This window comes from Sapajus apella, unplaced genomic scaffold (genome assembly GCF_009761245.1).
Source record: "Sapajus apella isolate SASKATOON/1434 unplaced genomic scaffold, GSC_monkey_1.0 scaffold54, whole genome shotgun sequence".
In the NCBI taxonomy this organism is placed as follows: domain Eukaryota; kingdom Metazoa; phylum Chordata; class Mammalia; order Primates; family Cebidae; genus Sapajus; species Sapajus apella.
In genome coordinates, this window is record NW_022436994.1 from 10,404,577 (window position 1) to 10,427,643 (window position 23,067).

At 50.4% G+C, this 23,067-nt stretch overlaps 1 protein-coding gene across 5 annotated transcripts; it reads right to left on the bottom strand.

Annotated features, from left to right (window-relative positions):
- Positions 1-474: 474 nt before the first annotated feature.
- DBNL (drebrin like) lies at positions 475-19,353 on the bottom strand. Of its 5 annotated transcripts, none has more exons than XM_032244384.1 (14): positions 19,196-19,351; positions 16,328-16,888; positions 10,828-10,883; positions 8,924-9,036; positions 7,929-8,003; positions 5,152-5,298; positions 4,478-4,555; positions 4,058-4,209; positions 3,856-3,904; positions 3,365-3,470; positions 2,892-2,987; positions 2,686-2,798; positions 2,188-2,293; positions 475-1,600 (listed from the first exon to the last, which is right to left on the bottom strand). In XM_032244384.1, the coding sequence occupies exons 2-14, from the start codon at positions 16,408-16,410 to the stop codon at positions 1,461-1,463; spliced, it is 1,314 nt and encodes a 437-aa protein (XP_032100275.1). In that variant the 5' UTR covers positions 16,411-16,888; positions 19,196-19,351; the 3' UTR covers positions 475-1,460. The 5 variants fall into 5 exon arrangements, with proteins under 5 accessions (XP_032100275.1, XP_032100274.1, XP_032100276.1 ...); XM_032244383.1 differs by having other exon boundaries at positions 3,856-3,907; XM_032244385.1 differs by having other exon boundaries at positions 3,365-3,446; positions 3,856-3,907; positions 19,196-19,349.
- Positions 19,354-23,067: the final 3,714 nt, after the last annotated feature.

Genomic DNA, 23,067 nt, shown 5'->3' on the forward strand with positions numbered 1-23,067 from the left:
CACGGCTTCCCAGGTAACTTCCTGCAGAGGACAGGTGGTCCTCTGCTGTCCCTGCAACCCAGGGTAGCACTTGGGGCCCTGCCTCCTGGGTGGGGACAGGCAAGCCCACAGGGGGCCTCAAAGCTGGCAACAGCCCAAACCTGGGTCTTCCATGGGAGTGGAAAGGAAGTCCCTCTTCATGGGAGAGGCACCAGGAAGCCCTGGCAAAAAGGGGAAAGCACAAGAAGGCCGGGAGCAGGGTTGGGCTCCATGCAGCCTTCACCCCAGGCACCAGCAGGTGACACTGCGAGTCAAGCATGTCCGCCTAGCAGCCCTGGGGCCCAGAGGAACCTAATTCCCTGGATGCTCCGTGGGTGCCAGGTACCTCACACCACACATAGCATGCCATCCCATGTAGGCAGAGGATCCCTGAGGCGCAGAGAAGGGCAGACCTTGGCCTCTCCCAGAGAAAATGGAAGGCAGGAAGGCTCCAACTTCAGTCCCATCTTAACATTTATGCTTCTTCCTGGTGGCTGATCAGCCGCAGTCTCAGGGTGAGGGCGCTTACCCCAGACACAGAGCAGAGGCAGACACCTGGCAGGCGGGGCGCAAGTGGGGGGGCTGTTCCCACATAGGAGCCTTCAGGCTACAGGAGGGTGGGTCACAGCTGTGAGCCTGTGTAGACCAAACTGGCAATTCATGGGCCAAAAGCATATTTGTTCTTCAGAGACATGGATGAACTGGGACAGAAAAAGGGGAAGACAACAGGCCAAGGCCACTCTGTGTTACTGTTCCTGAAGTCAGAATCAGTTGAGGCACACACTGGAGCCAGCAGGCATCGAGTGAGCCACGTGGAGGAACACGTTGTGTCTGCTGTTTTCAATACCCAGGGTGGGAGCTTGGCCATTCCCACAGCCCAGGCAGAGGGACAGAGAAATGGAGTGGGGAGCACAGAGCAGGCTCCAACAAGACAACCTCCCTGCTGCCAAACCACCATGATCCACTCTTACTTTGGTCACAAACTCTGCTAAAACAATTCTTTAAGTTCGCTGTTCCCAAGGGTCATTCTAAACTGTGGTGGCCACCACCCCTTAGAAGCAAGAGAAAAAGAAAAAGGCAAATAAATGCAAAAGGCAGCCAGAGCCTCCCAGATGGCCCTGCTCAGGATCCATCACCCCAGCTTGGTGGTGGCCACTCAGAGGTCACCAGAGGGCTGGCCACAGGTGGAGCTTGGCTCAATGTCCTGTCAGAGGCAAGAGCCAAGCTCTCTGGGAGGGTTGGGAGGATGCAGGAAGGATGTTTTGGAATCACCAGGTCATTGCTGCATTTGTGACAAGCAGAGTCTGCCAAGCCAGAGGGAGCCCTGAGGCCCCATCCTCACTGGGGTTCCCATTCTTGAAAGAATGCCAACTCCCAGGCCTCCTCTTCCAGCAAGAAGGAAGCCAGGTCTGAGAGGGAAAAGGCAAGACGTGCCCTCGGCCTCACTCAATGAGCTCCACGTAGTTGGCAGGGAACATGCCAAAGTGGCCATCCGGCCCATAGCCACGCCACCAGCCTTCGTCGATCACCTCGATGCCCGTGATGAGGTTCTCAGGGTCAAAGGAAATTTCTGTATCGTCGGCTGCAAAGAGGATGAGCCCAGATGCACGTCAGGGGCTCCCTCCCACATCCTACCTGCTCAGGCAGCCCCACCCTCCTGCAGTACAGCTCCCTGTGGCTCTGGTTCCCCTCAGAAACACCCCTGCTACCCTGCTAAGCTTTGGCCAACACTGCACCCTGTCCCAGTGCAGCTCTGGTGACCACACCCCCAGGGCACACCCTCCTACAGAGCATTCCTGAAAAAGGCTAGACACCTGCCAGCCTGCTCCGTGGGGAGCCTCTGCTCCATTCTCCAAGGTCTCCACCCAGGGATGCCTGAGGAACCAGCATCCAGGCCTGGCCCACCTCCCTGTTCAGACTCCATGTTCTATGACAAGGATGGCAACCGGGATTCACATCAGCGGCCAGCAAGTAGCTACAAGGAGCACATGGGGAGGCCTGGGCTGTGCAGGATACTCCAGAGGTGCTTCTACCTCCAAACACACCGCCCACCCTCCTGTCTTCTCTTCCTGACACCCCCTGGAGCCATCCTCCCATAAAACCCCAGACCCTCTTGTCTCCTAACCTTAGGACCTTGTGGTCCATGCCAGCCAGGCCAGGGCACCTTACCTGCCTGGTAGTCATACAGGGCACGAGCACAGAGCCCTTGCCCACTCAGCCCCTGGCCCTGCATGTGGTGGTCAGTGTGCTCAGAGCCGGCACCTTGCTGCTGCACCTGCCCAGGGATGACAAAGGTGTTACCCCAGACTTAGCCCTTACAGCCAATCGCTGCTCTGTCCCACATGGCTCAGTTCAAGCTGGGAGTACGCAGAGGGCAGGCAGTCTACAGGCTCGAGGGCTGCTGCTGTCCCCACCCTACCAGAGTACAGAAGCCACAGGCAGTGCACAAATCCCCCAGCCATGGGCCACAAGGCCCTCTCCCCACCCAGCACCTCCTACAAACTTGTGCTTGCTCTGACAACTTATAGCACAGGGCTGCTCCAAAAATGCATGTGCTTTAAAACCTGGGATCTGGGGACCATGCCCCCAGAAAACTCAGGCGCCCCGTGATAAGTGTTTCTGAGTACGCAGCCCCTTCCTGGCCCCAGCCCCACTGCAGAAACCCACCAGTGGGGGCTCCTCGTAGAAGGTCTCCTGCTCCGGGGGTTCCTCATACACAGCCTCCTCTTCTGCTTGCACCAGACATGCAGGAGTTTGGGGCACCGGCTCCTCATGGAAATCTGCACCAGGGAACACAGTAGGTTCTCACTCCCACACATCCCCCTTCTCCACCACTGTCCTCCAGGGTCCCCATGGAGTGACAAGCGCCTTGCCTGCCCTGGGCCTTGAGACGGTGGCAGCTGGCTCTCTGCTGAAGTGGGTCTCTGGTTGGGTGAGCTGCTTTTGCAGGAAGGGGCTCCTCAGCTTGCCTGCAAACCCAGGTAAACACATGACATCACTTCAGAAACACTACCTGCTGAAACACACACACACACACCCTCCACACTCCAACCTGGTGTACTCAGGGCAGTCTCAAGGAGCTTGCCCAGGCTAGTGCAGGTACATACCCCAGGACTATGTGTTATTTGGTGACCTGGTAGACAGTGCAGCCCAGTATCTTTTGGAGGCCAAACTGGTGACCAGCGTAGTCACTGATGAGGTCAAGGGCCCCAAGTGTGCCTCCTCCTCACTCACTCAACCCTGTCACCGATACATCTGTCACTAGGCTCGGGGGAGCCCACATATGACCCCAGGCTCCCCCTCAGCCTGCTGTTGCCTTGTGGCCAGGCCTAGAGGGAGGTCTCACCCGGCTGAGGACTGGAGATGGAGGTGGTGGACATGGCCCTCTCCTTCTGCTTGAAAATCTCCCGTGGGTGCACAGCAGACTCCTGCGGGGAAGCACATGTCATCCCCTGCAGTGGGAGAAACTTTCACCGCTTCTCCCCAGATCACAGCCGCTCTAGCTGTTGGCCGGGTAGCCCCTCAAAGGTGAGTGTGGGGCCAAGAGGCAAAACATGTCCTCAGGTGAAAAGTCATTTAAAAATAAAAAGTAATTTTAAAAAAGAAAGTAAAATACAGAAACCGAGGGGTTCACAGGGCCTCCCCTGGGACCAGGTGCGGTCCATGCCGGAAGCTTTCCCCCTTGGCTTTCCTCTCTTGAGGTGCCCAGATGTCAATCTGCCCTAGCTGAGAGTAGGGTGGCCTCTGCCCAGGTCTGGGCTAGGGCCTCAGTCTGAGATCAGGGACTTCCGTGTGTGGCCAGGACAGGCCCAAACAAGTAGAGCACCCCCATCTTACCTGCTCATCTCTGTTCCTTGAAACCACTTCTTGCTGCTGCTCCCATGTCCTGCTGGGAAGGGCCGGGTGGGGCACAGCTGAGGGACAGCCACACTGCACCTCGCGCCATACTGCTCAGTCCTCCTCGCATCCGCGGGATAGAGTAGGTGCCCAGCAATGCCCTGGGGTGGGTTCCCCAGTCCAGCCCCCACCTCTGTCTCACCTCTGGGGGCTGGCCTCGCCACCCTGCTCCTGATAGCGCTGCTCCCGGCGTGCAGCCTCACGCAGCTCACGCTCCCGGCGCTCCTGCTCCAGCTGCCGCTGTGCCTCCTCAGCCCGCCGCTTTTCCTCCAGCCGACGGTTCTCTTCCTCCTTCTGTGGGGAGAGCCACTGCCCATTCAGCCCTGTGCTAACACTTTAGCCTCATCCCCTGTCCATGACTGGGTTTTAGGCACATAGCCAAAGGCGGGCAACAGAGCCAGTCACTCATTAGCCTTGTGCCTTAACCTACCCGAGCCTCAGTATGACCATCTGTAATGGGCACCAAGGAGTGCAGACGCTGCACAAGCTCGCTTGCGAGGAAAGCTAAGCCACAGCAGGCAGAACACTCCCACGTGCCTGGCACGCCCGGGGAAGCACTCACCTCTGCTTTGGCCCAGAAGCTGTCTTTACCAACCCTTTTAATCTCAGACACAGCATTGGTCTTCTGGTATACAGAGCCCTGCAGGGGACAGCATTCATTAGAGACCTGAACCCAGGTGGAAGCCCAGGCCCACAGGCACCAGAGGAAAGAATTCACTAAACTCGCAACAGCACAGGTGAGGACTGCCAGGACTGGACCCCGCAGTGGCAACAGAGCGCTGCCCAGTGACCCTCAAGGAGACACACACCAAGATGACCTGAAAGAAGCCCAGGACATTGCCCAAAGCGGGAGGCTCAATCCCAAACACCGGAGGGGTCTCTGGTGATCTCTGATCCTCATGGATGGGGGCCAGGGCAAGAAAGGATGTGCCACTGTCATGATCTCAAGGACGCCAGACTATCACAGCCATGCATCCTGCAGAGCCTCCATTCTGACGGCACAGGGTAGGCTCCAGATGAGGGCTCTGGAACAGTTAGTCCAATCCCCAGGCAAGGTCAGAGGGCTAATCCTGCTCATCTAATCAGTGGACACCCACCACAGCTCAGGGGTGACCATCTGCAGAAACTAGGCAGGCAAGTGCCCAGCCAGCCTGGGTGATAGAAAGTGCACACTCTTGGCCCCCTGCCCTCAGGGCCTGAGCAACAAAAGGGTGGCGATGGACAGGCAGCACTCACCACTGGGGCCTGGGGCCCCGCATCCTGGAAGCGGCCACTCTCTTTGTGAAAGCTGTAGTTGGCACCTGAAGCCTTGGCCACCTTCTCCATGATGCACTCAGGCTCTACATCCTCCTCGGCTCGTGCGTTGATGGTCACGTGGGCCCCCTGCAGCAGGAGCAGCACTTGAAAAAAAGGCTTTGCAAGCTCAGGAGAAGATGGGGCAAACTCCTGTCAGTCCACACAGCACAGGCCACCACTACACCACACAGGACTGGAATCAGGAAACCAGAAGGTGCCTGTCTGGCTGCTGAGAACCAAGACACAAGCTCCCCTCAAGGGCTCGAACAAGCCAACTTGGAGCAAACCCTTCATACTTGCCCCAGCTCATGTGAGACCCTCGCCCTCCACGTGCTATCCAGTAGTTCCTTCTATAGCTATATATATTCCCTGCTGCATATCAGTAGATGACCCAGGCATGATTTGCATCAAAGGCCTTCCTTCTAATCAATGGAAACTAATTTTAAATGCCATCTGGAAACCACAAAAGACCCTGAATAGCTAAAGCAATCCTAAACAAAAAGAACAAAGTTGGAGGCTTCATGCTACCTGATTTAAAATTAAACTACAAAGCTATAGTAATCAAAATAGCACAGTACTGGCATAAACACAGACACACAGAACAATGGAAACTAACAGAGCACCCAGAAATAAGTCCACACACTTATAAGAATGTAAAGTAGTACAGCCATTATGAAAACAGCGTGTTTTTTTGTTTTTTGGTTTTTTTGAGACGCAGTCTCACTGTCGCCCAGGCTGGAGTGCAGTGGCACAATCTAGGCTCACTGCAACCTCCAACTCCTGAGTTCAAGAGATTCTTCTGCCTCAGCCTCCTGAGTAGCTGGGATTACAGGTGCCTGCCACCACACCAGGCTAATTGAATTTTTTTTTAGTAGAGATGGAGTTTCAACATGTTGGCCAGGCTGGTCTCAGAACCCCTGACCTCAGGTGATCCACCCGCCTTGGCCTCCCAAATTGCTGGGATTACAGGCATAAGCCACTGTACACAGCCAATAGTATAGCTTTTAAAACAGTATTTTCGTTCTACTAAAAATATAACCACCATATGATCTAGCAATCCCACTGCTGGGGATATATGCAACTCTGGTGTTCTGCACTATTAACAACAGCCAAAATATGGAATCAACCTAAATGTCCATCAATGGATGAAAGGGTAAAAACATGTAGTATATAAACATGAAGGAATATTATTCAGCCATAAAACAGAATGACACCCTGTCACTTGCAGCAACATGGATGGAACTGGAGGTCATATGTTAAGGGAAATAAGCCAGGCACAGGAGACAAGTATTGCATGTTCTCACTCATAGGTGGGAACTAAAAGAGTGGGTATCCTGGAGGGAGAGAGAATGGTGGTTACCAGGGGCTGGGAAGGGCATGGAGGAGAGAAAATGAAGAGAAGTTGCTTAACAGATACAAAAATACAGTTAAATAGAAGGAATAAATTTTAGTATTCAATAGTACAGAAGGTAAATTATAGTTTGTTTGTTTTTTTTGAGACGGAATTTTGCCCTTGTTGCCCAGGCTGGAGTTCAATGGCACGATCTCAGCTCAGCACAACTTCTGCGTCCTGGGTTTAAGTGATTCTCCTACCTCGCCTCCCGAGTAGTTGGGATTACAGGCATGTGCCACCACGCTTGGCTAATTTTTTGTATTTTTAGTAGAGATGGGGTTTCTCCATGTTGGTCAGGCTGGTCTCAAACTCCCAACCTCAGGTGATCCGCCTGCCTCGGTCTCCCAAACTGCTGGGATTACAGGCATGAGCCACTACACCCAGCGGGAAATTACAGTTAACAATAATTTATTGTGTATTTCAAATTAGCTAGAAGAGAAAAACTGTAATGTTCCCAACACAAAGAAAAGTGTGTTACTATACAGGTTGAGCATCCCTAACCTAAAATTCTGAAATCCAAACTGCTCCAATGAACATTTCCTTTAAGTATCATGTCAGCACTCAAAACATTTCAGATTCTGGAGAATTTCAGATTTTGGATGCTGAACTGGTAAGTATATAATGCAAATATTCCAAAATCTGAAAAAATCTAAAACATTTTTGGTCCTAAGTATTTCAGATAAAGGATACTCAAACCTGTATATTCGATAAGCTGGGAATTCTCTTATCAGCTCCTAGATGGAAACTGAGGTATAGCTGAAGAAATGTCGGCAGAACCAGATATCAAAATTCTGAATCTCCTTTGCCAAAAGAAATGCAACCAGAGAAATGCAAAATGTTACCTGACAAGAAACCAATAAATGTTTTTGCTACAAGTATTTTTTAAAATTTAAAAAGGTTTTATTATAGGACTGACATGAATCCATATAGAAATGGGCTGGAAAGGAATGCATCAAAGGGCACGTGTGTGCTAAGGTGGTGGGCACTCTCCCCTTCCTCCAAATCCTGACGGTATTACTAAGCTGTTCAGAGGGATCATAAAACAAAACAGAACCAGGGCCCAGCCTTCCCACTGCACCAGCTCCATCATGGTCCTTCACCCTGCCCCACTGTAGCTGGCTCTGGCCACATCCTGACCTCCCATGCACTTGCTGATCGAGAGTGAAGCAGCCTCTGGTGATGCCCTGAAGGGCAGGCAGAGAGCATTAGTCATGAGCACACTCCCGACTCCAGTTCTGATTCCCGCTCGCTCGCACCCAGGAACCTGGGAGACCTCAAGCCTGTGAGACCTGTGCCCAATGGAGCAGGCCTTGCCTGGCCTCACCTTCAGGAAGTTGGCCATGGTGCTGACGTGGTTGGCGCAGGCTCCTTTCCGCACATCGTTCACACCCTCGCCTGTCTGCAACACAAGTATGTCCAGAATGACCCAGGCCTCCCCCAAAGCCGCTTCCCTCCCCTGGGAACCCAGTATCTACCCTGTGTCTCAGAAAAGAGAAAACTGAAACACCCAAAGCAGAACCTATTCTGACTGTGTCACACAGGTAAGTTCCCATGCCTCCAAGGGGCTCATGCACGCTCTCCGAGCAGGATAGCTACCGTCTTCCACTGTAGAGGGGGTTTCGTGAGTTTTTTGGGGTTTTTTTTTTTTTTAGAGACAGAGTCTCACTCTCTCACCTAGGCTGGAGTGCAGTGGCGCGATCTCGGCTTACTGCAATCTCCGCCTCCCGGATTCAAGCAATTCTCCTGCCTCAGCCTCCCAAGTAGCTGGGACTATAGGCACATGCTGCCATGCCCGGCTAATTTTTTGTATTTTAGTAGAGACGGGTTTTCACCACATTGCCCAGGCTAGTCTCGAACTCCTGAGCTCAGGCAATCCACCCACCTCGGCCTCCCAAAGTGCTAGGATTACAGGCGTGAGCCACTGCACCTGGCCTTCGTGAGTCTTCTTGATCTCCACCAAGGGATGAAAGAGGCCCTGTCCCTGCACTCCCAGGCTCCTAAACACTCCCTCAGGCTCTCTACTCCATCAGAACAACCACCCTGAAGAGGACGGGGCAAGGACTCCCTGGGAATGCTTTTACTCCATTCTGCAGAAAGAACTCTAGGCTTGGAGGGTGAATTCTGCATAGCAAAGCCACAGTTATTCCTTGGACCACAATGACTCTTATCAACTACCCTGCTCATTCACCAGCTCAGAGCTGTTCTGTTGATCTACTAAGTCATGCCAGTAAAACACTCTGTTCCTGACGTTAAGACAAAACAGGAAAGAAGACGATGGGGTTTCCTGGGTCACACCTAGATGAAACGGGCTCTACATACCCAGTTGATGAGGACAAATTTGGGTAGTCCAGAGTTGGGGTCCTTCACTCTGCAGAAGGCGTACATCACCTTCCCGCTGTTGAGCTCCTCCACCATCTCCTCCAGACCACCCTCTGCAGTAGAGTCACAAGGAAGGTAAGGGGTGGCCCTGACATCCCCTGCTGGCCCCGGTCCCACCAGGAAGGGAAGCCGAGCTGCCTTTAAACCAGGGCTTCTCACCTCTAACTGTATCAGAATCTTTCTAGGGGTATGTTTAAAATCAGAGTCCTGGGCACCACCCCTACTAAACCGACTGATGAGAGCTGAGTGAGACCCAGGTGTCTGCAATTCTGACAAGCACCTCAGGTAATTTTTTTTAGCCACACTCATTTAAAAACCACTTCTCTAAATCCAGAGGTAATTCTGGAAAGAAAAACAGGGTCATTTCCACGGCAAACCAGTCACCAGACTTCCAAATGGAGGATCTCTATGTCAAAATTTTATTGTTGCCTCAACCTTGCAAAGGGGACACGAATAGCAGGGCCTGTGGAGTCACCCCTCCCTGCATCTGTGTCTGCTCAGGCTCCAGGGCTGCCCAGAAGGCCAGACCAGATGGAAAGCCCTGCAGTGGTATAACTGGCTCAGCCCTCACAGACTCTCAGACAGAAGAGAGGATGATGGGAGCAGGGGGGAGCACAGGAGTGGGCAGCTCTAAACGATTCTCCCCTGCCACTTAGGCTTAGCCCCCACAAGCTTTCCCAGGTTATAAGGAGGAGGAACTGATGAGGTGTTTTAGCTACAGGGCTCTGTGCGTGGAGGCGGTTATGAGTCCCCAGTCTGGGGACAGCAACTTGTCGAGTTTGTGGCAGAGCCCTGTCCTGTGCCACTGGGGATGATGATAGGAAACCTGAGTTGCTGATCCCTGCAACTCCCAGTCACCTGCTACACCACATGTCTACTGTTCAATGGTGATCCTTCTAGAAAGGGTACACCTCCTGAAAAGGTTGTGAAAGGAAGGGGCTTTCTACCAACAACAGCCACGAAACCATGGCAAACACACTCTGAGCACTCATTGAACAATGAAGCCGTGTCCAGCTCAGGACAGAAGAAGGGGTCAGGCAAGTTCTGGAGGAAGAGCAGTCAGGGATGTCAGCTGGGGGCCCACAGGTCACACTCTGACCCAGCCTATCCTGACAACCTCTGCCTTATGCTGGCCAAGAGTCTGTCCTTCCTGTAGAGACCCCCAGAGCCTCTCCTGTGACTATCTGTAGTGATACTGCCTCTCCCAGTGAGGATGGGGCCCCTGCAAGCACTCGGCACGAGGCCAGGACAGGACAAAGGGAGAAAAGGACATGTCTATGGACCTTCTCTCCACCAGGACCAGTTCTGGGACTGGTAAGCTTCCCACCGCAGCTCCCTGGACGCAGGCTGCCCACAAGCTGGAGAGGGTCAGCCTGTTTCCCACTCAGCTCTCCCCAAGTAGACACAGAGAAAGCACTCTCCTGCACCCTGAAAGGAGGAGAGCTGAGGAGGAGTATTTTCATTTACACATATCTGAAACCTAAAGCCTGCCAGAAGTTGCCAGTGAGCACTGGAAACCCCACGTGGCTTGGTGGACCAAAACAGCTGAATGCTCTGGCCCCGAGTCCTGCCAGCTCATGTCCTGATCAGGGGGCCAGGGAACCCCCAGTGGAGTTAATTTGAGGTGGGTCTGCAGGAGGCAGGCTCCAGCCCACTTCCCACCCTCAGTGGAGGAAGGTGTTGAGCTATGGCAGAGGCCACCAGTGTGATAAGAGTCCCCTTCTTCCTGTGTAAGAGCTGAAATGCCAGCTGAGATGGACTGCTGATGGTCACAATCCTCTCTCCTTTGCACACCTCACCCCCTACCTCCTGGTGTCCCCAAGTCCATTTGGAGTCATACTCACCCCCTGTGCCAGCCACACGGATGTCATTGCTATTGCCTTCATAGGTAAAGAGAGCCCTGAAATGAAACACAAGTGAGTTCTGTGGCTAGCATCTTGGGTTCCGTCTCTCCACTCCGCACCTACCATGGCTTCCCACTATACCCCAAAGAGTTTGGGCTGACACTAACACTGTGAGCAGACACGGGCCTGTTCTCAATTTGCTCTGACCCACTAGGGAGGTTCTCAGTAGGCAACTACGCAGCCTTCTCAGCTCTGCAGCTGGGATGATGCTGGCCTGACTTACCATGGGGTTGGGGGAGCGCACATCTACTGTGAGGAAAACATGAGCTGTGGAGTTTCGCAGCGACTGCTACACAGTCATGTGTCAAATACTCACCTGGCCACCAGGTATATGGATTTGAAGAGAAAAAACATACATATTCCTGAACCCAGAGCACCCATAAGGAGAAGCAAGTTGGAGAATACATGCACTGGACCCCTTGGAAGGCTGCCCACCACTCCTGTGCATGTCTGCCCTGGCTCCAGTGAAGCCTGGTGGGTAGGGTAGTAGGTTCTTCCAGGCTTGAGACTCTTTGGTAAACACACACTTCTACAGGTTGTATTAATCGGAAACCACAAGGCAATGCCACAACATGAAATCACACAGTTAAAACCATGAACCTGCCAAGCCCTTCACGGACAGGTCCCCATGAGCAAGTTTTCTATCTAGCAGAGTCTTATCTCTCCATGGGTGACATGAGGCCATGACTTTCTTTTCCTGTAAGATTAATTATTCATAAGAACTCTGGGCCAGGCATGATGGTTCAGGCCTGTAATCCCAGCACTTTGGGAGGCTGAGGCAGGAAGATCGCATGAGCCCAGGAGTTTAAGATCAGTCTGGGCAACATGGTAGGACCCTGTCTCTGCCAAAAATAAAAATCAGCCAGGCATGGTGGCACATGCCTGTAGTCCCAACTATTTGGGAGGCTGAGGTGGGAGGATTGCTTAAGCCTGGGAAGTTGAAGCTGCAGGAAAAAAAAAAAAAAAACCTCTGGAAAAGATTCATTCTGGTTTATAAACTTGTGCCCCAGAGGAAAGATGTGGTCTCTGTAAAAAGTCACCTGTGTGAGGGGTTCCCCGTAGTACACTTAAAACCAGCTATTAGCACAAACCTTGCAGCAACTCAACATCCCCAGCAGCGTTGCTGGACATGGGTTGGGAGCACTGACCCACTGAACTGCAAGTCAAAGGCAAAACCCAGTCCAGTGTGTGTCATCTCCCCAGCCTCTAAAGCACAGGCCTGCTGAGGCGGGCCAGACAGAAGCTCCAGTCGGACAGGAACCCTATCAGCTTCAACTTGGCTTCCCTAGGGCTTTGCCAATGCCACGGGGTAGAAATGCTTATGTCTGAGAAAGATGGAAGAAATTAGACCCATGCCCAGAGGATATGGTTGTTAGGGAGGAAACAGGCCACCAGGAAAGAGCCACTGCTTAACGGGTGAGGAGACAGAATACAGAAGGAGAGAAACACTGAACAAGAAACACTCAGAGAAAAGGAACTAGAGAAAAGACGACAGAGAAACAAGAGAAAGATTTGAGAGACTGTACACTGCCAGCGAGAGCTGGTAGAACTCGCTGGATGAAAAAAGCCCGTTCCTCTTGGTGGTCACAAAGCCCTGGCTGCCAGAAGACAGCGAGCTAGCACAAGCAGCAGGGAACAGAAGATGGCAGCTCAACCCAGCTCTTGCAAGAAGGGACTCAGCCAGCTGTGGTGGCTCACGCCTGTGATCCCAGCACTTTGGGAGGCCGAGGTGGGCAGATCAACTGAGGTGAGGAGTCTGAGACCATCCTGGCCAACATGAGAAACCTTGTCTCTACTAAAAATACACAACTAGCCGGGCATGGTGGCGCACACCTGTGATCCCAGCTACTCGGGAGGCTGAGGCAGGAGAATCACTTGAACGTGGGAGGCTGCAGTGAGCTAAGATCATGCCACTGCACTCCAACCTGGGCAACAAGAGCGAAACTCCTCTCAAAAAAAAAAGCGGGGGGGACTCAGCAGCTAGTAAGAACCAAGCTCAATGCCTGCCACCTACCTCTCTGATTGCATTCCCCTCTGCCCCAGGCCACCTTTAAGAATGTTCCCAGCTGCCAGGCATGGTGGCTCACATCTGTAATCACATCTTGCACTTTGGGAAGCCAAGGCGGGCGGATCACGAGGTCAGGAGTTCAAGACCAGCCTGGCCAACATAGTGAAACCCAGTCTCTACTAAAAATCCAAAAAGTTAGCCAGGCATGGTGGCAGGCACCTATAATCCCAGCTACTCGGGAGGCTGAGGCAGGAGAATTGCTTGAAACTGGGAGGCAGAGGTTGCAGTGAGCCAAGATCTCGCCATTGCACTCCAGCCCAGGCAACAGTGCAAGACTCCATCTAAAAAAAAAAAAAGTAATAATAAAATAAGAATGTTCCCAGTTCAGAGGCTCTTTCCCACTTCAGAGGCCCTTTGAAAGAGGGGCAAAGGAAGTTTCAAATCACCATGAAAAAACATAGTGCACTGGCCTCTGAACAGCAAGGAATATGGAGTGTCAAGCATCTTATAATTCAATCATTCCTTCTGAAAATAAGTACCCAGAGCCTACTGCTTACTAATGATAGGAATGAAGCTATGAACAATCCCTAAAAGGTCCTGCCCATGGAACTTACTCCCTAACAGAAAAAACAAACAAACAAACAAAAAAAACACACACCTAACACGAATGTACTATCAGAGTGAAGCAGGTGCAGGAGGTGAAACATGAACCAGGTGAGAACAATACGATCCAAGACGGAGAGCTGATGTCATGGCGGCTCCCCACTCTATATGGCCTCCCCAATGCCAGCACTGTGTGTGTGAAACCTCTTATGACCCACCAAATTAGAGACCACCTCTTCTTCCTCTGATACCTCCACTTTTTACTCTCAGTCCACCTTTCATCTAAGCATCTGCTACACATAACAACTGTGCCTCAGGCACCAAGGACAAAGAGAAGGCCCACCCCACCCCTTCTAGTAAGAGAGAAAGGTGACAAGAAAAGTTAAGGATTTCCAGCATATGTTGTGTGGGTATGTCTCTGAAGGAAGTCAAACAGAAAGATGGGAAAAAGTGCCTACAGACAGGAAGCCAGGAATCAAGGAAGGCCTCTCTGAGAAGGCAGCCTCAGAGCAGCCAAGAAGTGAAGGCTGGGGAGCCGCCTGGGACCATGTGGAAGATGTGTGCTCTATGCAGAGGATGCAGCAGAGCAAGGATCCCGAAGAGGAACCACCTTGTAAGTTTGAGGAAAAGAAATAAAGCCAGAGTGGTGACAAACAGGTGTGGCCACAGTGTGGTAAATGGGAGGGGTGGTAGGTTCTGGGTCATCAGCAGAGCAAGGAGTCTAGGCTTTATTTAATGTGCAACAGGAAGCCACTGCAGAGTTACAGGCACGGAAGTGACATGGTCCAGATATTTTCCGCAGTGTGCGGGAATATGCTACACAGTATCTGCTGAGTAACTACCTTAATGGCTGTGACAATGAGGGTGGAGGCCAGTGGGTTATGCTGCTGAGTGACACAACCTACAGTGCTGCAGGAGCCTGGAGGTAGGGAGGGGGCAGGGCATGGCTGTCTGGGCAGATGAGTCCAGTGACAGGTTCTTCATGCACAAAGGCACTTTCAGTTAGGTGCCTCTTCCTCAAATCTTACAAGCTGGTATGTTCTGACTTTGTGAGAGTAAAGAGGAGTAGGCTCCATAACCCTCATGAGGGACAGAGAGTAGATGTGGTGGGTTAACATGTGAGGCCAGGAGTGGTAGCAGACAGCTGTGGTAAGCAGACCAAAGAAAGGCTAGGAACACAGGGGGTCTGAAGAGGGAAGCCCAAACTGCCAGATGGGCTGTGAGGCATCATCCCAAATCAGTGATGGTTCCTGAGAAGACAGATGATGAAGAGAGACCTAGAAGGGAAATAGATCAGGAGGGCCAGGAGGCTCCCAGGTAAGTTGGCAAGGGTAAACAGAATGATCAAGAGCATGTAGAGAAGCAAAATCTTTAATTGGGCAGGGCTGGAGAGGCACAAAGATTCTTCTGGGTTCTAAAGCCAAATGGTAACATGTGGACATGAAAATGGAGCACTCACTGCAGAGATACCTTTGACTGGGTTTGAAGTAACAGGAGGGGTCTAAGAGAAACATGAACAGGAATAGGAGAGAGGCAAAACAGGGGGCTGACATCTAGGCTGACATCTGACATCCTTAGAAAAGCAACAGTGACTGACATGTGGGTAAATTTTCTGAGGGATTATAAAGCAGGCAGAAAACCCTACCAAGGAAGTGAAGAGACACCCTTCTTTAGATGCCTCCCAAACAGAAGATGTGCTGTTTGGCACAAGTGCCATCCAGGGCACCCAGACCTGATCATCCTATCACCCAGATCTGATAGGAGAGTCTACAGAGAACTCACAGACCCAAGCAACTGGTGTTCTAAAGCTCTTCCCCCTAATGGCCCGGGACTGAGAAAAAGGCAAAGCTACAACATCGTCAGTATCACAAAGGTACACTGTATAAAAGCCGCTCTGTGCTGGGCACTAGGGATGTGCAGAGGAGATGAGAAAGCACTTATAAAAGTGGAGATGGCCCCCACACAAGAGGAAGACTCAGTCGGGAGGCCCTCAGTGCTGACCACAGCGTGGCCCCTGCACGACTCAGCCTCCAATGCCCAGTTTCTATTCCCCAAAGTTGGTCACCTTAGCCCACCATACTCAGCATATTTCTCAGAACTGGAATTTCCCAAAACCGGTCACTAAAAACAGTTAAGCAAAGGGGAAAGTGAGGATATCGTGGGTGGCGGAGGGAAAATGGGACCTTTTCCCAAATAGATAGCAAGCCTCCTACTTTCGTACATCTTCCCATGGCTCAGGCACAGGAAAGAGTACACTTTTTGGAGAAACGGAAGTTCTGAAGTCCACGTTCGCAAAGAACCAAGAACCCAGATCCCGGAGCTCCTCATCTGAAGCCCCCAGAGCAAGGCTCACGTTCCCAGCCCGGCTGCCAGACCGCTCTCAACGGCCCATCCCTGAATACGGCGTTTGCAAGAAACCAGACATGGCTTCCGCCTTCTTAGGGAGGGCTGTGCAGGACCCCCTTCTCCAGGGAAGTCCCAGGGCTGGAAAGAAGAGCCTGGCGAAGCTAGCAAGCACAATCAGGCCGAGGATCCAACATGGAAGCCCGCGGAGCCCACACTGGGTGGCGAGCGGCAGGGGGAGGGGCAGGACTCACTGGGTCCCCCCAGCCAGATTTAACCTGTCCACAATCGGCGGGGCAAGGGGTGACGAGGGTGAGATAGCACTCCCGCTGCGGCGTGGAGGGGAGAGACAGGTAAGCCCCCGGCCACCTACGGCGGCGCCACTCCGCGCTGGAGCTCCGGCTCCTCCCGAGTCCCCAACTCGCCCCAGACAGACCCACCCCCGTAGCAGCCCCTGGCCCGACCCCGGCCCGCCTCGCCGCCCACCAGTCGGTTGGGGACTTCTCGGTGACCACCCGCACGTAGGCCTCCTGCAGCGCCGGCCCGTTCCGGCTTAGATTCGCCGCCATGGCCCGCCCGGCTGTCTCCGCGCCGCCGCTGCCGCTTCCGGGCCGCACCGCCCCTTGACAGCAGCGAAGCCTCGCCTCCGACAACCGGAAACCCCCGCCCCACGGCCGGAAGCGGAAGTGGCAGGGGCCAGCTGCACCCGCGGATCCTAGCTGGGCGCTTGGACGGCGGATCTATCATCCGGGTCCCGCGAACGCTGAAGGACAAGAGGGAAAAGAGAGGACCCTGCCTTCCGCTTGTCCTCAGGGAGGGATCCTGGGCGAGGCCTAGAGCGTCTTCTGGTCCCACCCAGCCAGCGACTCGACTTGGAAGCCTGGCCGAGGGGACCCAGTTCAGCCCTCTGGTAGCTGCTCTCACAGCACTGTGCTCATTCTTTTCTAATACTTCTTATGTCAATGCGCTTATTTGAGAGCTCTTGGGTTCACTGCAGTCTCCCTCCAGACGAGATCTTCAGCCTGTTTGTGGACCCTCCAGTTTGATCTATGAATTAAACATGCATAAATGTGTGAATACACGAATAAATGAGTGGTAAGTGACGATCACACCGATACAAACCTAACTGAAAGTGCCTTTGTGCTTTCTCACTCTCACCTGAGTTTCTCCCTCTGCAGTTTGGTCGAGGCCAGGGTAGCGGAGGCATGAAGAGAACCTATCTGTGCTTCACCAGCACATCTGGGATCGTCACCCCCTAGAAGGTGTCAGTAATTCCTCAATCTGCTTCCCTCCTCCAGGGAGCACCAGTTTTTTCCATCCACAAATCTGCCAAATCTACACTGACTGAACTAGCTTCTTATCTGCGTGATAGGGAAATATGCCAAAGCCCAAGGCAGCTCACAGCTTCTTTCACTGCCATGGAGAACAACCCCCCTACCTCCTTAAAATACAAATCCACAGTCCCTTAAGCCCAGATATGCTTTGGAATTCAATCTAAGATTTCAGAAAAGTTATACCATGTATATCCTTCATACTCTGTAAGCTCTCATCACAGAATCTGGAGCAGGAAATGGTAATCAGACACATTTATACTTTTGCTGTGATATGTGTGAATAATCAGCTAAGTGGAATGTAAGACTCTAAATATCCTCATGGCAATTAAGGTCAGTTTTTGCTACCAAATGAACTACCAAAATCTTAAGGTGTTTGGGTCTGGATGGTGCAGATAAAGTCTTGTGGACCTAATTTGGACAAAAAATGTTCATTTGTCATGTCCATTTTTCTTTCTGTTCACATCATTGTTGCTTGTTGTCGTTTGCTTTGTGCTGCTATAACAAAGTACCACGGACTATGTAATTACATAGAACAGAAATTTATTTCCTCACAGTTCTGGAGGCTGTGAAGTCCAAGATCATGGCACTAGTATCTGGTGAGGGGCTTCTTGCTGCATCATAATGTGGTGAAAGGGCAAAGAGGATGAGAGAGAGACAAAAAGGGGCCAAACTCATTCTTTTATAATAAACAGGAGAATAGGGGCTGTAAGCAGGGAACCTAAAGCTGATTTACACTAACCTAGAACCAAATTAAAAGGAAAACCCCAACTTAAGGACTAAGTAACAAAAGGACTAGAGGCTACTCCCTTTGTGACTGCCCCCACCTTTTTCTGCATGGCAGATGAAAAATTGAAAGTACCTTTAATTGGTCCCCTCCCACAACCAATTATGTTGGTCATAGGCCAAGTCTTCGTTTGCATAGTAGTATAACTTTGTAACTTCACTTCAGCCTTTCCAGGATCAATCAGAAGTTTGCATAGGGTGTAACTTTCTAACTTCACTTCAGCGGCTGATGTCCCCACTCTCAACCAATCAGACTGATTGTGGGCCACTACTTTATTTACATACGGTGTACACCAAGTAACCAATGGGAAACCTCTACAAGATATTTAAACCCCAGAAAATTCTGTAACCAGGCTCTTGAGCCACTTGCTCAGGCCACCCCACTCTGTAGAGTGTACCCTCATTTTCAATAAATCTCTGTTTTTGTTACTTCATTCTTTCCTCGCTATGTTTGTGCATTTTGTTCAATTCTTTCTTCAGGACACCGAGAACCTGGACATACTCCATGGGTAACAAACCCACTCCCAAGATAATGGCATTAATCCATTCATGATGGCCTAATCACCTCCCACCTCCTGCCACTCAACACCATCACATTGGAGATAAGTCCCTAAGACATGAACTTTGGTGGACACATTCGAACCATAGCACTTGTCTTACAGGCAGAAGCTCTGACATTTCTGAGAGAACAATAACTTCATCCCAACCTGGAGAAGTCTCAGGTTCTGGCAAGATATCCCTTCTCTTCAGGAGTCCATTCTGCAGCCTTCACCCCTCCTTTGAATTCATCCTGGATCTTCTTTTCAATCTTTTCTCTTTTCCGCAGTGCAGGTCTCCTTGCTTCTCTACTTTGACATCACTACTGTGTTTACATCAGAAAAAAGTGAATTTGCATAAATAGGGGCTCTCCAGGTATCCTAATTTTCAATCTTTTCCCCCCTTACTTCAGTAACATCTCTGCTTATTTTTCCTTCAGATCAGGCCCTCTGGTGACTTTCTGGCCCCTGGTCCCTTTGCCCCCAATCTCCATATTCTAGAGGAGTTTGGCCATCAGTCTTATGGTTCTTCTACTTTCTTCTGTGGTTCTTTCTCTTCTTCTTCTGGGAATACTCCTATTTAATCACCTTCCTGTTGTCAGGTTCCTTTACCCACTTGGCCACCAGTCCCAGGTGGAAGCCCTGGAAGGTCTGGGAGCGCTTTTCAAATTTTAGTTGACCTGAGGAGAAGCTACCCTTACCTGAAACCAGGTTGTACAGGCCAAAGAAGCAGGTCTCTGTGTTCTGGAATCAGATCAGCTCAGTGAGGTGACCAGGCTCCATGTAAAGAGGACTATGAGGAGTCGTCTCTGGTGGTGAGAAGGTTAAGGAATCAGGATTCTGCTTCCTGTTGTAGTGCATGGAAACCTGTTTCAGCTTGATGGGCCAGGGAAGGCCTCAGAGGAAGTAACTAACCCTGGAGCAGAGACTGGGTTCTGAGGTAGGAGCCAGCCTAATTGGTCTGAGAAATGGGACACAGGGAGAAGGAGAGGCCAAGGGAAAGGCTTTGGATTTTATTCTAGGTGTAATGGAATCCCTGATAGGTTTTAAAGAGGAGAGGATGTGACCTATGTGTATGTGTATGTGTATATATATATGTATATATGTGTGTATATATATATGTATATGTATGTATATGTATATATAATTGTGTGTGTGTGTATGTATATATATTTATTTACTTGTATTTTTTTTGAGACAGAGTCTTGCTCTGTTGCCCAGGCTGAAGTGCAGTGGCACAATCTCGGCTCACTGAAACCTCCACTTCCAGGTTTCAAGTGATTCTCCTGCCTCAGCCTCGTGAGTAGCTGAGATTACAAGCATATGCCACCATGCCTGGCTAAGCAAGGCTGTATATTTTAATTGGGAAGTTTAAACTCTTTACATTCAAGGTTGTTATTGATGAGTGAGGACTTATTCCTATCATTTTGTCAATTGGTTTCTGATTGTTTTGTATGTCATTTGTTCTTTTTTCCTCTTGAAAAATTTTTCTTTTTTTAATTTGCTTTCTATTTTTTTTTTTTTCTTTTCCTTTTTTTAATAAGAGACAGAGTCTTACTGTATTGCCTTGGCTAGTCTCAAACTCTTGACCTTAAGCAATTCTCTCACCTCAGCCTTCCAAAGTGGGGGATTACAGGGATGAGTCACCATGCCTGGTCCCTTTCTTCTCTTATCTTTTCAGATTTGGTGGTTTTCTGTGATGATAATGCTTGATTTCTTTCTCATTTGTGTATCTAGTCTATCAGTGACTTTTATACGTTTGCATGCTTTCTTTCTATAATTCCCTTTTCCTCCTACCACATTTTGCTTACGGGAAGGTCTCAATCAATGCTTTGATACCACTTAACATAACTGGAAAGTGATTGTGATAATTGGCTAGCTGCAAGTCTTTCTCAGAAGACCAGCCCTTTGAGCCATTCTGGGTAGGCTGGGGGGGCAGCAGGGTTGAGAGGCCAGCTACAAGTGGCTCTGCTGTTGCCCTCCAACATGGAGCCCAGCTGAGCACCTGCCTTCAAGAGGAGATCTGATGTAGGTAGCTGGATACCAGCAAACACACCTGTCTGGAGGCATGGGAGAAGATGAGAAGGATGGGAAGGAAGTAGATGTATTTTTAATTTATTTATTTATTTATTTATTTAAGACGGGATTTCACCATGTTGGTCAGGCTGGTCTTGAACTCCCAACCTCAGGTGATCCGCCCACCTTGGCCCCCAAAGTGCTTGGATTACAGGTGTGAGCCACCACGCCTGGCCCATTGGATGTATTTTTAAAGAAATTATTGACTTCTGATGGGGTGGTTTGCAGATTTTTTTTTTTTTTTTAAGATGGGGTTTCACCATGTTGGCCAGGCTGGTCTTGAACTCCTGACCTCAGGTGATCCACCCACCTTGGCCTCCCAAAGTGCTAGGATTACAGGCTTGAGCCACTGTGCCTGGCATGCAGATTTTTTTTTTTTTTTAAATAGCTTTTTGTTTTTATTTTTTTTAGAAAGTTTCTCTGTCACCAGGCAAAGACCAGGGTGGGAACAGGAAAACCAGAAAACAGGTCAAGGGAGAACAAATCCCTTTTCCTCTCACCAGTGAACAGCAGGTGAGGGAGCAGCCTCTAGGAGGAATGCTACTCAGGATGGGCTTGCTACCTGCATGGCATGAGGGTGCTGTCTTGCAGGTGCTGGCAGCCACAGTCTCCATTATGGCTAGATTCAATACAGGTCCAGACTTTTCCTGACACTGCTGGAGAGGAAGTGTGCGTCACGGTCCGAAGAGACAGCCATGGGGAATGGAAGCATGGGAAAAAGGGGTAGGGAGGGGAGGAGAGATGAGTGGTTCTATGCTAATCTTAGGATTCCTTCTCTACACTTTTGGGTACCTGGGACAAACCCTATCAAAGGAATTCTGCAGACAGTCTTGGAAGCACCATCTCTGGCACTTAAGGCTTTTTCCTGAATTTCAGAGACAAAAACCTACCCATCCTTGAGCAACTGCAGTGAGGCAGTGTGGAATTCTAACGTGCTGATATACTGCTCAGCTGTGAGCTACTGGGTCGGTTGGAAATTTGCATTGACATTTTAATCCCTTATCCTAAGATTTTGACTCATTGCCATGTTCTTGGAACTCCTGGATCTTTCTGGATTCTGATAGTGGATCAAAATCTCAGCTTCATTCAGCAAACCCAGAAGCTACTGGGGGAGAGTTAATGGTCATTTGTTCATCATGGATCAATTGTTTAAGATCAAGCACCTTTCTATCTCTGTGGTACACAGAGAAAAAAACACATTACTCCACAGTTGGCTTCTCAGATCTGCTGTCTAGTTGCCAGCCTGGGACTCTCCTTGGAAGCATGGCTTCTGCACATATTGGTTACAGTGGCTTACACTGACTGTAACACAGTGGCTCTTAAAACAAGGTTTTTGACCTAAGGAGCCTGTTCTTCAGGCTGATCTGAGCCCCTTGAAGGTATGGCAAGCAGGTGACATTACTGCCCAGGAGATTTGCTGAGAGATCTGGAAGGTACAAAGCACCTCAGGCTTCAATTGGTGTGTGAATCTTTACCACAAACCCCAAAGGGCTGATTTGACTTTCTCTATTACATATAACCAACAGAGAGAGAAGCTTGGGAAATTTTGACTGAACTCAGAAAATTCACCAGTTTCTTGGGAGTCATAACTTATTACGCTTGAAAGACCAGCTTATGATTATTCCCCAACACCAATTTGGGCCCGAATTTTCCCATCTGACCTGTCTCTAACAAGTGAATCAGTCCCACCTTCCTTGATCATATGAGTAAAGTGTTCTGTGATGCTTGGCTGCAGGTGCACTGTGACAACTGCCTTGATGAAGCACATGATCTCAGGCACCAGATGGCATTGCTGCTCAGTAGAGCTGTATGCTGACAGCCTTCCTAGAGGACACCGTGGAAACAGCATTCTCCCCAACTATTAAGATTTATGGTTTTGTTTAAGAAAAGGCCAAAGAAGCAGTGAAGATACAAGAATTAAAAAGGCAATCCTTGCTGGGCGCAGTGGCTCACGCCTATAATCCCAGCACTTTGGTAGGCCAGTGCAGGCAGGCTTGAGACCTGGAGCCTGGCCAACATGGTGAAACCCTGTCTCTACTAAAAATACAAAAATTAGCCCAGCGTGGTGGCACACGCCTGTAATTCCAGCTACTTGGAAGGCTGAGGCAAAAGAATTGCTTGAACCTGGGAGGTGGAGCGGTGAGCCAAGATCGCACCACTACACTCCAGCCTGGGAGACAGAGAAAGACTCTTTCTCAAAGGAAAAAAAAAAGGCAATCCTTTTTGGTGAGATGGAGCCACACCCATAGGACCCCAAAAGTGGCCTTATGGTAACAGGAGGATCCTAAATGTGGATCATCCCAAAGGAAATGCTGCCCAAGTTCAAAGTGCTTTTTCCTTTGCTAAGAAAGTGATTATGTTAATAACCTCAGTATCCTCAGTGGGAGAGTATCTGGCAATAAAGTTGCAGCCACAACTTGGAAGTGTCTGGAAGAAATCAACTTCCCATAGCCACCTTTGGCTGACTGCAGGTATTAGGTCTGTAGACTTCCTTTCA